Raw genomic sequence first — 13925 nt, 5'->3', positions numbered from 1 at the left:
GACTCATAACTTTCATAAATATCCAAACATTCAAAAATCATATTTTTTTTATTGAAAATACATCATCCAATCCAATGGTTGATTCTTAAAAATTCACCATGTTAAACACATCCACATGGTTGGATCTGCAAAAAAAGTATTGAAAATGCCTGTATTTTTACTTTTCATATTCTAGTGATTATATATATATATATATATATACATAGAGAAAGAGAGAAATATGTTCCTTAAGCCTCCTTTTTCATTAAGTCTCATTAATTACTTTCAAAAATCATAGTACTTTTTTGCACGTGTAGATGTTATTTATATATTTTTTTAGTGGAAACTGGCTTTTGATCATTGAAATCTGACCTTTATAAAAGATATCAGTTGTTCTAGACTGTATTTTCATCAAAAAAAACATAATCCAAGAGTCGATTTATCATGTTAAACACATCTAATGGTTCAGATTTATCATCAAACACTTAAAACCTATAAGGCGAGGCTCAATATGTTCAGTTCTTTTTTATATATATATATATATATATATATATATATATATATATATATATATATATATATATATAGAGAGAGAGAGAGAGAGAGAGAGAGAGAGAGAGGCACTGAATCAATGTCTTAGGAAGTACGGCGTGACCACTTCCACGAAGAAAAGTAAGCCGGGGTACAAAAATAAGATTGGGTTATTCTATTCCAAGGTTTTTTCTTTTTCCTTCCCTTCACACTTGAACGCATTACAATTCGAATGCATGACTCCGCGCAGTACAACCTTGACCATCAATGAGAGAGAGAAGAAACTTCGTGTGACTCAGCAGCCAGGTCTTCTCTTCAGTCTTCCTTCGCTTAATTCATTGCTATATTTTTGTCTGTTTTCGAAAGGGCTCACTTATTTAAACCCTTTCCCATCCGGCGATGGGGGACACCAAGGAACAGACTTCTTCTTCTGGATCGAAATCCTTTCGCAGTAGTCTTCGTTGCAGAGAGAGGAAAGAGTGCCTGAGATCGTTCCTGTCGTCCCTGAGCTCCAAGTTCTGATTGATCTTTGGGACAGGCAAGCCCAATCCCTCGTCGCTGTTGTCTGAGGAGGAAGTGAAGATGGAGAAAAGGATCTTGGTGGGGATGGTGGTGCTGCAGAGGAAGAACGTCTTGGATTTCAACGACTTCAACGCTTCGCTGCTCGACGGCATCCGAGAGCTGCTGGGTCAGGGCGTCTCCCTCCAGCTCGTCAGTGCTGTTCACACCGATCCCGGTGAGTAGATGTGGCCTCCCTTCTTCCTTCTTCCTTCTTCCTTCTTCCTTCTTCCCTCTTCCCTTTGTTTTCTCCTCCTATTTTCAGGGAACGCTTCTTGTTATGCTTGCACTCCTAAATTCTTCCTTTTTTGTTCTTTTTCTCAGTTTGGTTTCGGTTATTCTGTTTATTTGCTTCATTTTTCCGTTCCATTTTGAGATTTTAGTACACTCTCTCATACATACACACACAAACAGAGGGAGAGAGCTAGCTATATGGCATATGACCCTTCTCCACGTGTCGAAGCTGGAAGGCTGGAAAAACGTAGAGAAAATAGGAACATCTTTTTACCTATTTTACCTTTCCAAACTAAAACATGAAACCCTCCCTCAACGCCTCTGACGAACGACGTCAGGCTCTGCCGGCCGGTTTTTTGGCAGCAACCGGGCGGACTTGTACCGCATCCCTCGCCTGTCTCGGCCTCAAGGATCTCGCCAGGCCCATCCTGCCTGACGGCAACCTCACCCGACTCATTTTTCTCGCCCTCAGTGCCAACCGCTTGACCGGTTCGATCCCCGACTCAAACAGCCGGCTAGTACGGCTCCACCAACTCTACCTAGGCTCCAACCGGTTGACGGGCAAGATCCCTCCGGCGGTCAGCGAGCTCCGCAATCTCACTGAGCTGAACTTCTCGAAAAAACTCCTTTCCAGTGAGATTCCGGCTAGCTTCGACCGTCTGACTTCCGTGACGAAGCTCGACCTCCATCGGAACAACCTCCCATCGATTATTTCCGGCCGGCAGAGCCCGACGTTCGTCGCAGGGGAGAAGGAATGTTCAGTATTTTTTTCAGTCTGGAAGAATAAAATGAAGAAACAATGCCTCCATTTTCTCCGTGGGAAAAGTCTTGAACACGTGGCTACTGGCTACTGGGTAGCCACGGCTTATAGCCACTCCCTATAACCAGACACTTAAATGATGCCCATAGTGCCATCTGGGCAGATCCAGTGATCCGACCCGAGTACTTTAGAGAAAGACGCGCTTCACATGTAACGATTTTCTATGTTTTATTTTATAGCAAAAATCGCTCAAGCTTAGCGACTTTCTGTGATTGTAATTTACACAAGAAATTGTTACACGCATTAGCGACTATGTTATGTCACAGGGACACAACATTTTTGGCTGTGTATCCCTGCTGACACGAGCAGACACGTCGGCCACCCACAAGTATGCATTATTTTAATATTCTTGAAATTATATTTTATTATATTCTGATTTTACTTCAATAAAAAGCTATTTTTAATGTAAAAAAATATTCAAGAATAAATTTATATTGATTAAAAATTAAAAAATTCTATGTCCTCGCGTCCATTTCTCGAGTCCACGAACCATTGTGACATAGGTTAGCAATAGCACTTTGTAAAGTACTCAAGCCCAATCCACTTTCTAGAAGGATGTCATCCATGGTTTCAAAACCAAAGGCTATGGTCTGTCTTGCACAATAAGTGTTTAGTGGGAAGTGGGTTCTCATATTCAAGAAAGGATCAGGTGCAATATGATTGCACAAATATTTGTGCATTAAGCACCTGATCACCCTCCATCTTGGGAAGGCCCTGATGGAGAGCAATCAGGTGCTTAATGAACAATTTTTGTGCCATGTGATTGCACCAGATCAGGACTCATATTCTTGTCCTTTCTTATTTCTTGGAGATTTGTACTCCATGGGGGGGAAAAGGAATAGTTTTGAATCGAAGTTCCTTGGGAAGCAAGAAAACTCAAATGAAGTGATTCTATGAAAAGACAAAAGTTGTACTCTTTGCCTTTTGTGGTGATCGTTGTTTGATTACCAATGAATCACTTTCTTTCTTTCTTTCTTTTGAAAGAAAATGAATCACTTTCCATGCATGTGGAAGTAAGTAAAATTCATAAGAAAAAATTGGTCTCAGCATCGGCAGCCTCCTCCAACTTAGTCATAGGGTAATGTTTTTCTTCCCTAGAAAAGGGTTTAATCAGGGCCGGCTTTGTTTCATGAGAAAAGCAAACTTGACAAAATGGAAAAAAAAAAAGTTTGTTCATTTTCTCACCCAATGTTTAATTCCATCTTTAAAACACATCCTCCTTTACTGACGGGGCTCCACGTGCTTGGTAGGACCTTTTGGTGGGATGTTGCAGGTTCAAACCCCAATGATAGGTGGAATAATAACTGATGGGGTCTGCCTAACCCTAACTTGCCTTCAAAACAACAAAAAACACCACTAGGGCTTCTGGCATTTAGTAGGAGATGAGACGTGAGTGTCCCTTGTCTAAAGGTCAAAAGTAGGTGCACACTCGGTGGCCTGCCAATATGCAGTCCATCACTTGACCTACCCCCCCCCCCAAAAAAAAAAAAAAAAAAAATCGCCGGCACCCCCTCGCCTCGAACCGGTCATTATTTGGGACATTTTTCGCTTTTTAGTGTTTTTCTTTGCCTAATTTGTACCAATTCATGGTATAGAATTGATTACTATTTCCATAATTTTACAGAACCGATCAAAATGCATAGATGAAATCGACTTCTTCCTTTTTTTTCTTTTTAATTCAAGTAGGTTGTATGTGTCTTCATCATCAATGTCATCATTTTCATCAGTTTCCCCTTCATGGTCATCATGAACAAATAGTTAGGTTTTTTTTATCCAAGACTTGCTTTGAACTTTAGTTAAAACCTAAAAATAAATGTTATTGGAAATTTTAGCTGTTGGGTAGAATCGACAACCATACCACGACGTTTCTCCAGATCGAGCAGGTGTTATATATGATATATCCGTTGTAAAGTAAATATACATTTACCCTATCATGTAGCATATGATAGGATCATGTTGGTTTAACTTTTAAAACGCCCACCTACTCTTCACTATGAAAAATGACCTGAACAACCTCATTGGGTGGACCTATATCAGATATGATTTTATCTTTTGTGTTGACCGACTTCCTAAGCTCTAAAGTCGATTATGTCCCTAGTGTTCATTTTAATTGTCTCTCGTAGAAGAATAATGTCCTTATGTATGACCTGAAAAGATTAGGTGCAATATGATTGCACACATATTTGTGCATTAAGCATCTGATCACCCTCCATCTTGGAGACAGTGCTTGTCAAGTGTGGGGCCCAAGACCTGATAGAGGGTGATCCGGTGCTTAATGCACAATTTTTGTGCAATCATATTGCACCCGATCCCGGCTCCATGTGCGACTCTCTCTCTCTCTCTCTCTCTCAATGTTGTCAGTATCGGTTGTGCCCCGTATTGTTTGGCTAACGCTTCAGATGAATTGACCAATACCGATACTCAAGTGAATCGTTCTGAATTGGTTAAAAAATATTAAGTGTCAATCAAAACATGACGTGTGTTAAATCTATTAAAATAATATTAAAAATATTTAAAAATAAATTTTAAGTATTTGTTTACATTTAGCTTGCCAAAATTACTATTTGTTTTGCCAAATTTTAGAAGAACATTGTGAGCCATTGTTTTGTTGTTTTCTCTGTAAAAGGCTTATCTATTCATCAAATTACTCTAGAGGTCGCATGTAGAGCCTAAAGGTTACAATACATTTAACGCAAACATAAGAAAATCAATAATTCTATGAAGAGAACGATACTCTTGAGAGTAATGAAGCCAAGACCTATATAATCTTCTAGCCATAGTTATATGTAATTACTAAAAAAGGGGGGGAACAATCAATATTTAATATATGTATTTTTTTATAAGTTTAATTTGTATTCCTTGCTTTGTGCCAAATCATGAGAAAGAAGGAACCGATTCTTCTTTTTGCAAGTTTATCTATTAAAAGGCATATTGGGGAATCAACTTTTTTTCTTATGTCACTTTCAACTCAATTCTTTACTGCAAAGTTAAGGAAGTTGAAAATTTCACTTGTGTAAAAGTCAATATGGACACTAACAACTTGTCCTTGATTACCTAAATAGTCCTATTTATGAAAGGACACTTGTTCCACCCTAAGTTCAGGTTAGTTGGGGTATAAGGCATGTGATGGCCTGTTCAAGTAGCTCATGCTACTCAAAATGAGCCTCCACAGTTCTGCTTACCCAGAATAATAAGTCTGTTGCTTTTCCACATTTAATATGTTCCAACCAATCTCTTCCTCTCTCAAGACCCCTCTTTCTTTTTTTTCTTTTTCTTTTTTAAAGGCAAGCTGGTGTAAGGGGTTAGGCAAACCCCTGCCCCGGTTATACAATGATACTATATTGGGATTTGAACTTAGAACGTCCCATGAACATAAGGTGACTTGCACTAGCTTCTCCTACGAGACAAGCAGAGCCCCTCTCACACACACACACATACCCCCCACCACTACCACCAGCATTCTCAAGCTTAGCTTCATAAAACTAGCAAAGATGGTTATGTCTAAATTTAGATAGTAAGCTAAGCCTGTACACTAAACTTTTTTGCAGAGAATGGGCGCCACCTAGTCGGAGAAGAATCATTCCTAGAAGACTGGCCCAAGTTGCCAGACACCGTTTTGGTCGGCGAAAGCATGTTCAAAGTGAGCTTCAAATGGGATGAGGAATTCGGAGTTCCGGGGGCGTTCATTATAAAAAACAATCACCAGAGTGAGTTTTTCCTGAAAACGCTGACGATCGACGACGTTCCTGGGAAGGGAAAGGTTCACTTTGTGTGCAATTCTTGGGTCTATCCTGCCGATAAATACAAGTATGACCGCGTTTTCTTCGCCAATCAGGTAATTTTCTTCAGAAAAAAATACACATTAGAAAATAGTTTTCCCTAACTGGATTGCAATGGAACAGTGAGGTTTAAGCATTGTTAAGCAAAAGTGGAACTTTGATGAGTTTGCAGCTTTAAAGAGCCAGCAAGGGAATGTTCCCTTACACAATATATGGCAAAGCATGTCCCAAAAACTCATGGTCTGAGTTATGGGGCCCAGCCTGATCATATCTTTAACTTTGGATGCCCACATGGTTAGGAAAAGGAGTCTATATTTTTTGTGATATTTACACTGAGAAATCACCCTCAAGATCAAAGACCTATGCCTGCCGTACTTAGGGTCATTGTCCTAACACTGTCAGCATGCATACTTTCTCTCTCACCTTAAATGAAAATCCAATAAGTTATCGCATTTCAAGTATTCACTCGGACCATATTTGGCTTTGAGGCACCCGGTCCATTCTTCCTTCTCCTCACACAGCGCCCATGCACCACCATTTCCCCAGCAATCCTTCATTTTGTTTGCCTAGTACCCGGATCCAAGGTAGGTATGACATTAGGGATGACTGGATCTTTTTCCATTGGGGCTCTATTCTAGATGCAAATCAAAAGATTTAATTTTCTGATTTTTTTTGCTTTTGGGGTTGTTAATTAAAGCTTATGTTTTTTAAAATATCCTCGGCATATAAGCCATGTTTAGAACTAAAAAAGAAAAAACTCATGAAAAAAATACATATGAGAAGTTCCCATATGAAAAACTCTCTATTGTTTGAGTTTGAGATGTAAAAGTTGGAGATAGATAGTCATATAAAAACTTCAGATTTTGAAGTGAATAACTTAGATTTTTAGAAAATTTTCATGGGAAAATGTTTCTCTTACTTGGAGCAATTAGAATACCTTGTTCTATTTCACTCTCATTTTTTTCATTATTTTCCCACTTTCGGATGTGCCCCCGGAGTGTCGTTTGTTTCGTTCTTACGTAAATGAAAGGCTTTTACATGAGACTAGGCATGGATTGCTAAAAAATCCTACCAGCTCAGCCATATCATGTGAAGGCTTTCATATGAGGGAAGTATGAAAGGATTTATACACAAAGTGGTAGCTGATGGAAAAAAACTAGAGCCCACTTGTATGGGCATGACACTTTCTCACCTTGATAATCTGATGTTTGTTTCATTAATAGTGAAAAATGATTGCATCAGGATTGTCAGCTCAGCACTTTCCCGTGAAAGTTGCATGAAACAAACTAGGCCCTACTGTTTTGATGCTGTTGAAAGTTCAATCTTGAAAAAAATATCAAAATTATCTAGATATTTATTTAGTGAAAACAAACTAGGCCCTAGTGGTTTATTGTTTTTTGGGGATATATATATATAGATATAGATATCAGCAGTAGCTCAAGAATAGGAAAGATGGAGAAGGAATAGAGATAACACAAATATTGCACAAAAAGAACAATGAATTTTTTTTTAATATATAACTGAAAAAGTTTTGATGTGTTTCATAGTGGATAGTCAAGCTAAACAAAATATTGTTTGTGCATGTGAAATATCCTGCAGCATATGGCTGTCCATGATATCAAAAGAATCCCAAGTTTATTATAGTTTGTATTATGATGATACATGTGGTGGAGGACCAGGTCCACCAGACTTACTGAGCTGGCCTTTCATGCTGTCAGTATCGGTGTGTATCATCCTGTATCGGCCGATACAAATCATATAGGCAGAAAATCGATACGATTTCGCTCCTGTAGGCTGTTTTTTAATAGATAAAAATACTTAAAATTATTTTGAATATCATTTTAATAACTTTAACAGATGTCATGTTCTGATTGATATGTAATATTTTTTAATTATTTTTTGACCGATTCAGATCAAATTCACTTTAGTATTGGGATTCGGCCGATTCCTGAATCGTTAGCCAAACGATACAGGGCCGATACCGATATTGGCAACATTGGTTTTTCTTCGTCATAAAAGAAAGAGTGAATGTAAAAGCTCATTGTGGGTTGTGGAAGAAAAGGATAATATAAGATACTTTGGTCACTTGAAGTTTAAAGTATATAATATGTGGGGGGGACCTTAGTGATTTTATTAAAAGAAGCTTCTTGGATTCTCAAGGGGTATTGTTCCCATTTAATTACGACCACAATGCTCTCCATGTTTGCTGAGTGGACAACACAAGGTATTAAATATTTTGATTCAACATGGTCACTAGAGCGTAAATGGATTGGATTTAGTGAAAATTTCGATCCGAATATGATATATTGTTTTTTAATATGGATTTTAAAATGAAGTGCGAAGGCATTTTTTATTGTATTGGCTTATACTGTTGGACCCAATTTGGGTTTGGGTTTGGATTCAAATTGTCATTTTCCTTTTTTTTGGATTTATGTTGGATCCCAAAGAAAACCGGTTCATTTATGCATTTTTACCTATAAGCTACATGAATTCAACCAATTTTTAGTGGTCTCATAGTGCCCATACAAAAACGTGGATCCAGATTCAAATCTACATTGATGGATCAGTTTTGTATATGAATTCGGATTTGGACTTTATTGCTTAAATTTGGATTCGAGTTCGGATGAATCATGATCCTGACTGTATCTGATGCAATTTCACCTGTAGCCTTATTATAATATTCTCTTGTTAGGTTGGATAAGGTTAGGTGCAGACACTGGGCTGGTTGCTGGATATGCATGCAGGCACTCAATACATAATAGGCGGACCTTGGGCTCAAAATTTGGACCCGGGACCCAAATCCTGGCTCAGGCCCGACAGAGACCCTGATCTTGACATAGGAGAAAAATTAAGTTTGATGGGGCTTGGTACTGTCCAAAGCAAGCCTCGGATGACGGGGCTTAGCTGTTTGCACTCAGCCCCAAAAACTGGTCCGAGGCCTAAGTCCAACGAGAACCTGGGCAGGCCCAAATCAGGGCTGACCATTTGATGGCTCTCGCGATAAGGTCCTTAGGGATCTGACCTGGGACAGATCCACCCTTTGTTGAGAACTTTGTGTGCTGGGACCCAGTTTGGGTCTCCAAATGGATCCTGGTCTGGATCCATACCAATCACAAACTCAAGTTGAAGGGATGTCACTAAGTTTATCCTAGATCCTGTTTGGGTCCCATAAGACTTGTCCTAGGCACAAGTGAATGGATCGATGTATGGATAATGAGACCCTGATTATGGTGATTGCAGAGCTATCTCCCAAGTGAGACCCCAGAACCACTGCGGATGCTGAGGCAAACCGAATTGGTGCACCTGAGAGGAGATGGAAGAGGCCAGCTTCAGGAATGGGATCGCGTCTACGATTACGCTTTTTACAATGATCTTGGAAACCCGGACAAGGGACCAGACTATGCCCGACCCGTTCTTGGAGGGTCCAGTGAATATCCATATCCGCGCAGAGGAAGGACCGGCCGCAAACCCACTAAGTCTGGTGAATGCCTTTCTCTCTTTCTTTCTGTGTTTGTTAACATGGTCTTCCAGAAAACTCAAACTGGGTTTTATTATAAAAATTGCATTTGACATCGTTTAAAACGTGACCAAGTTCATGAATTTATCGGATAACTATGATCTCAGATAGCCAAAGTTCATGACCCATTTTGTTTCCTACTTATTATCTTGGTCACATTTCAAATTTTACCCACAGTCACAAATGTAGTAAATATTCCGGGAATAATATGGTTTATCGTGATATATACAGAAAAAGTGATCATCCCTGTAAAATCGTGACATTTTCAAAATATATCGTGATATTAACATGCATTTATTTTTGTAATTTTCAAATTTTTATGCTTTACGTACTTCCTAGTTTCTTAAAATCTTATCTATGCCGATATTTTCCCCAAAATTTACTGAACAAACAAAAGTTTGCAAATTTCATCACGAAAATTTGATTGAAATGAAGATTTGTGACGTTGGCTTTGCCAAACATCCCCTACAACTGTATTTGTGCATGCATGCTCGTGCACGTGTGTGTGTGTGTGTGTGTGTGATAATGGTTGCACCATATAACATGCCAACATGTGAAGAAGAGGTTGCTAACCTCTGTTAATGTATTAACAGATCCAAAAACAGAGAGTAGATTGCCGCTGCTGACCAGCTTGGACATCTATGTTCCCCGGGACGAGCGATTCGGGCACCTGAAAATGTCTGACTTTCTCGCATATGCTTTAAAATCCATAGTGCAGTTCCTCGTCCCCGAATTGAAGGCTCTGTTCGACAAAACTCCAGATGAATTTGATACGTTTCAAGACGTGCTCAATCTCTATGAAGGAGGGATCAAACTGCCAGAATCCCCTGCTCTTGACAAAATTAAAGACATGATTCCGTTGGAGATGATCAAGGAGTTAGTCCGCACCGACGGCGAAAGGGTCCTCAAGTTCCCCATGCCTCAAGTGATTCAGAGTAAGCAAAAATTGACAAACAAATCTTGAAGTTGTTCATGGTTTCTTCCTTGAATTTCATGGTTTGATAACTTTTCGCAATGCCGGGAATGTAGATGATAAGAGTGCATGGAGGACAGACGAAGAGTTTGCAAGAGAGATGCTGGCTGGAGTTAACCCTGTTATCATTAGTCGTCTTGAGGTAAATGAATCATGCTGAGTAAGTTGCTTATGAAAGATATTTCTTGTGATTGAAGGCTTTGGATCAAACCCCGCTGGAGCATGGGTGTGATCGTAGCTTTTAAAGGTGAGCCATGAAAGGCGAGCAGGGATCCAGAGAACAAGCTATGTGACAGCCAATCACATGACAGCATTTCATGTGGGGGCCTGCACTCTGTACTTATGGACCCCATTCAATGCTGTCATATGATAGGTTAGTGTCACATAGCCATGGCACTTAGCCGCTCCTTTGATCTCAGCTCCTCGTAAGTCAGTGTGGTCATGGGCTCCAACACTAGGGTTTGCCTCGCTGGTGGCAGCCTGGTTTTCGGTGTGGATTTCTCATCATAAAAAAAACGAAAGATATTTCATAGGGTTTAGGACATATACATTACCAAAGTAGAACCAGTCATGTTGTCCAATACCATAATCATCTTGGGTCATTTTTCCTATTTGGTTAGCTCATAAACCAAGGTTAAATCTGGATATATAGACTTGAGAATCTGGTCTAATGAGCTCATTCAAGAGTCGGTTTGCACTGAGTTCTTGAACTCTTTAACTATCATGCCTCTTATGTGGTGTACCGGCTTTGTTCATGCAGGAGTTCCCTCCAAAAAGCAAGCTTGATCCAGCACTGTATGGTCCACAAGATAGCACAATTACAGCCCAACATATAGAAAAGTTCCTGCACGGCTTAACAGTTGATGAGGTACTATCTAGATACCACATGCTTAATCAGATCGTGAAGCTAATGTTGATAAGAATTTGTGACCAAATCTCTTCATCAGTTTTCAATTGATCGGTTAATTAATAATCTGTGGTTTGTTTAGGCTTTGGAGAAGAATAAACTCTTCATCCTGGATCACCATGATGCAATCATGCCCTACTTGAACCGCATCAATACCACGGGCAACAAGATCTATGCTTCAAGAACAGTGCTCTTCCTCAAGGATGATGGCACACTAACGCCTTTGGCTATTGAGCTCAGCTTGCCAAGCCTTGAAGGGCAACACCATGGTGCAGTCAGCAATGTTTACACTCCGGCTGATGAGGGGGTAGAAGCTTCTGTGTGGCAGCTTGCAAAGGCATTTGTTGCTGTCGACGATTCTGGCTACCATCAGCTTATCAGTCATTGGTAATCTCTTTTTCCGATTTATTAGAGACTTAGTCGCGCTGGCTCTGCCTGCTGTACTTAGTTCACTGTCCTGATAATCATTTGCCTCTTAAAATGAGTCTTGTACACATGTGTAAAGCATGCTAACACACACACACACATACGTACATAGACATCATCTTTGGCCTTAAGGCAAAGGATGCACATCTAGGGCTTCGAACTCGTAACATCCTTCAACTTGAATGCCTTAAGCGGACTCACATAGATAGGTGTTTAGAGCCAATGTTGGCATATGCCTAATTTGGAAAACTGAAAAAACTTTGCAGGCTGAACACACATGCAACCATGGAACCATTTGTGATAGCGACCAACAGGAATTTGAGTGCGATGCATCCCATCTACAAGCTGCTGCACCCTCATTTTCGAGACACCATGAACATCAATGCACTGGCGAGGCAGATCCTCATCAATGCAGGCGGTGTGCTCGAAAAGACCGTCTTCCCTGCAAAATATGCCATGGAGATGTCTTCTGTGGTCTACAAGAGTTGGGTCTTCACAGAGCAGGGCCTCCCGGCTGACCTCGTCAAAAGGTATGCTCAAGGTTTTGCTCAACCCCATTTTTTTTTTTGTAAAAGGCAAACCCCTACCAGTTATACAACGATACCATTGGGATTTGAACTTAACAAGTAGCAAAAAATCAAAACCGTATCCACATTCTACTATAATTGGATATGGTTTTGGCTTACCAAATCCAACTAAAGGGATTCAGATTAAGTCAGATATCAGATAAAAATCCAATCCATTCACATCCCTACCCATACTTCAAATTGAAACTATTACTGCTGTCAAAGGGTCAATTCAGCGTCGGATCACAGCTTGTGAATGGGTCCATCTCTAATTCCAATGCCCAGATTTCTCCCTTGTTTTGTGTGTGATCATAAAATGTGGGCTCCATCTTATATATATCCTGTTGTATGTGCAGGGGAATTGCAGTGCATGATTCAAGTAAGCCCCACGGTCTCCGCCTATTGATTGAAGACTATCCGTACGCAGTGGACGGCCTGGAAATATGGTTCGCTATCCGGAACTGGGTCCATGATTACTGCTCCATCTACTACGAATCAGACCATGTCATCAAGTCCGATGCCGAGCTCCAGTCATGGTGGCATGAGATCCGATACGTTGGCCATGGTGACAAGAAAGCCGAACCCTGGTGGCCAAAGATGGAGACCCTGGAAGAGCTCGTCGAGTCGTTGACCACCATCATCTGGGTCGCGTCTGCGCTCCACGCTGCAGTCAACTTTGGGCAGTACCCTTATGCCGGGTACCTCCCCAACCGACCCACATTGAGCCGGAGGTTCATGCCCGAACCCGGGACTGAGGAGTATGCCGAGTTGGAGAGGGACCCGGAGTCGGTCTTCTTGAAGACGATCACGGCCCAGATGCAGACCCTACTGGGCGTCGCTCTGATCGAGATCTTGTCGAGGCACTCATCGGACGAGGTGTACCTGGGTCAGAACACAGATGCTGAATGGACTGGAGAAGGGGAGGCGCTGGCCGCCTTCCGCCGCTTCGGTGATCGGTTGGTGGAGATCGAGAACCGGATCATGCAGATGAATAACGAATCGGGCATGTGGAAGAACCGGGCCGGGCCGGTTCAGGTCCCCTATACCCTCTTATACCCAAATACATCCGATCTATCTGGGGTTGGAGGGTTGACTGGAAAGGGGATCCCTAACAGTGTCTCTATTTAGACAGCTCCTATACGTCTGGTGTTTGTGTTGGTACAATTTACTTGATAATATATGATGCTGGAGTCAATAAAAGGATACTGCTGGTGGTACACGTCTTTGTGAAATTTTTACATTATATTGTAATAAAGATAGGACTGGAGCTTGTATTTGACTGTATTATTGATTGTACTTCTCTTTAATTTATGATCATCCTAAAAATTAGTTGTTCAGTGGTCTGTTCAAGCCTCTCTTTTCTCAACGGCATGTCCTGTTCCCCAAGGGGTGCAAACGGGTTGGATTATGGCCGCATCTTGCCAGATCTGATTCTAAAATGTAAACAGTAGATTCAAGTTTGAATAGTGATCGGAATCAGATACAAGGAGGTAAGATTAATCTGAATCCGAAATACATGTGGTAAAACTAGATCCTGGAAAATAGAACAAAAACAAGCTATTTGCATGTCAAAAAATGCAACCAGGTCGGATTTTGATTCGGACCAACTCTAGATCCAGTTTAAAATGCTGATCT

The 13925-nt window shown here is 40.7% G+C and overlaps 1 protein-coding gene across 1 annotated transcript; it reads left to right on the top strand.

The window, feature by feature from the left end:
• Nucleotides 1–646: 646 nt before the first annotated feature.
• Nucleotides 647–13627, top strand: LOC149828880 (putative linoleate 9S-lipoxygenase 5). The gene is made up of 9 exons (XM_090017778.1): nt 647–1246; nt 5671–5957; nt 9142–9382; nt 10012–10353; nt 10448–10533; nt 11152–11259; nt 11381–11685; nt 11991–12254; nt 12647–13627. Exons 1-9 carry the CDS (start codon nt 1093–1095, stop codon nt 13416–13418), a joined length of 2559 nt encoding a protein of 852 aa, XP_089873904.1. The 5' UTR covers nt 647–1092; the 3' UTR covers nt 13419–13627.
• The last annotated feature ends 298 nt before the right edge of the window (nt 13628–13925 follow it).

Source organism: Nuphar pumila, chromosome 9 (genome assembly GCF_984573655.1).
Source record: "Nuphar pumila chromosome 9, dmNupPumi1.hap1.1, whole genome shotgun sequence".
Classification (NCBI taxonomy): domain Eukaryota; kingdom Viridiplantae; phylum Streptophyta; class Magnoliopsida; order Nymphaeales; family Nymphaeaceae; genus Nuphar; species Nuphar pumila.
The sequence above is the reverse complement of the archived record's forward strand: the minus strand, read 5'-3'. Positions and strand labels throughout refer to the sequence as shown.

Coding starts and splice junctions, on each gene's coding strand:
- LOC149828880 (XM_090017778.1), top strand. CDS start 1,093: ATGGAGAAAAGGATCTTGGTGGGGATGGTGGTGCTGCAGAGGAAGAAC. Junction 1,247..5,670: donor TGCTGTTCACACCGATCCCG/GTGAGTAGATGT, acceptor ACTTTTTTGCAG/AGAATGGGCGCCACCTAGTC. Junction 10,354..10,447: donor CATGCCTCAAGTGATTCAGA/GTAAGCAAAAAT, acceptor CCGGGAATGTAG/ATGATAAGAGTGCATGGAGG.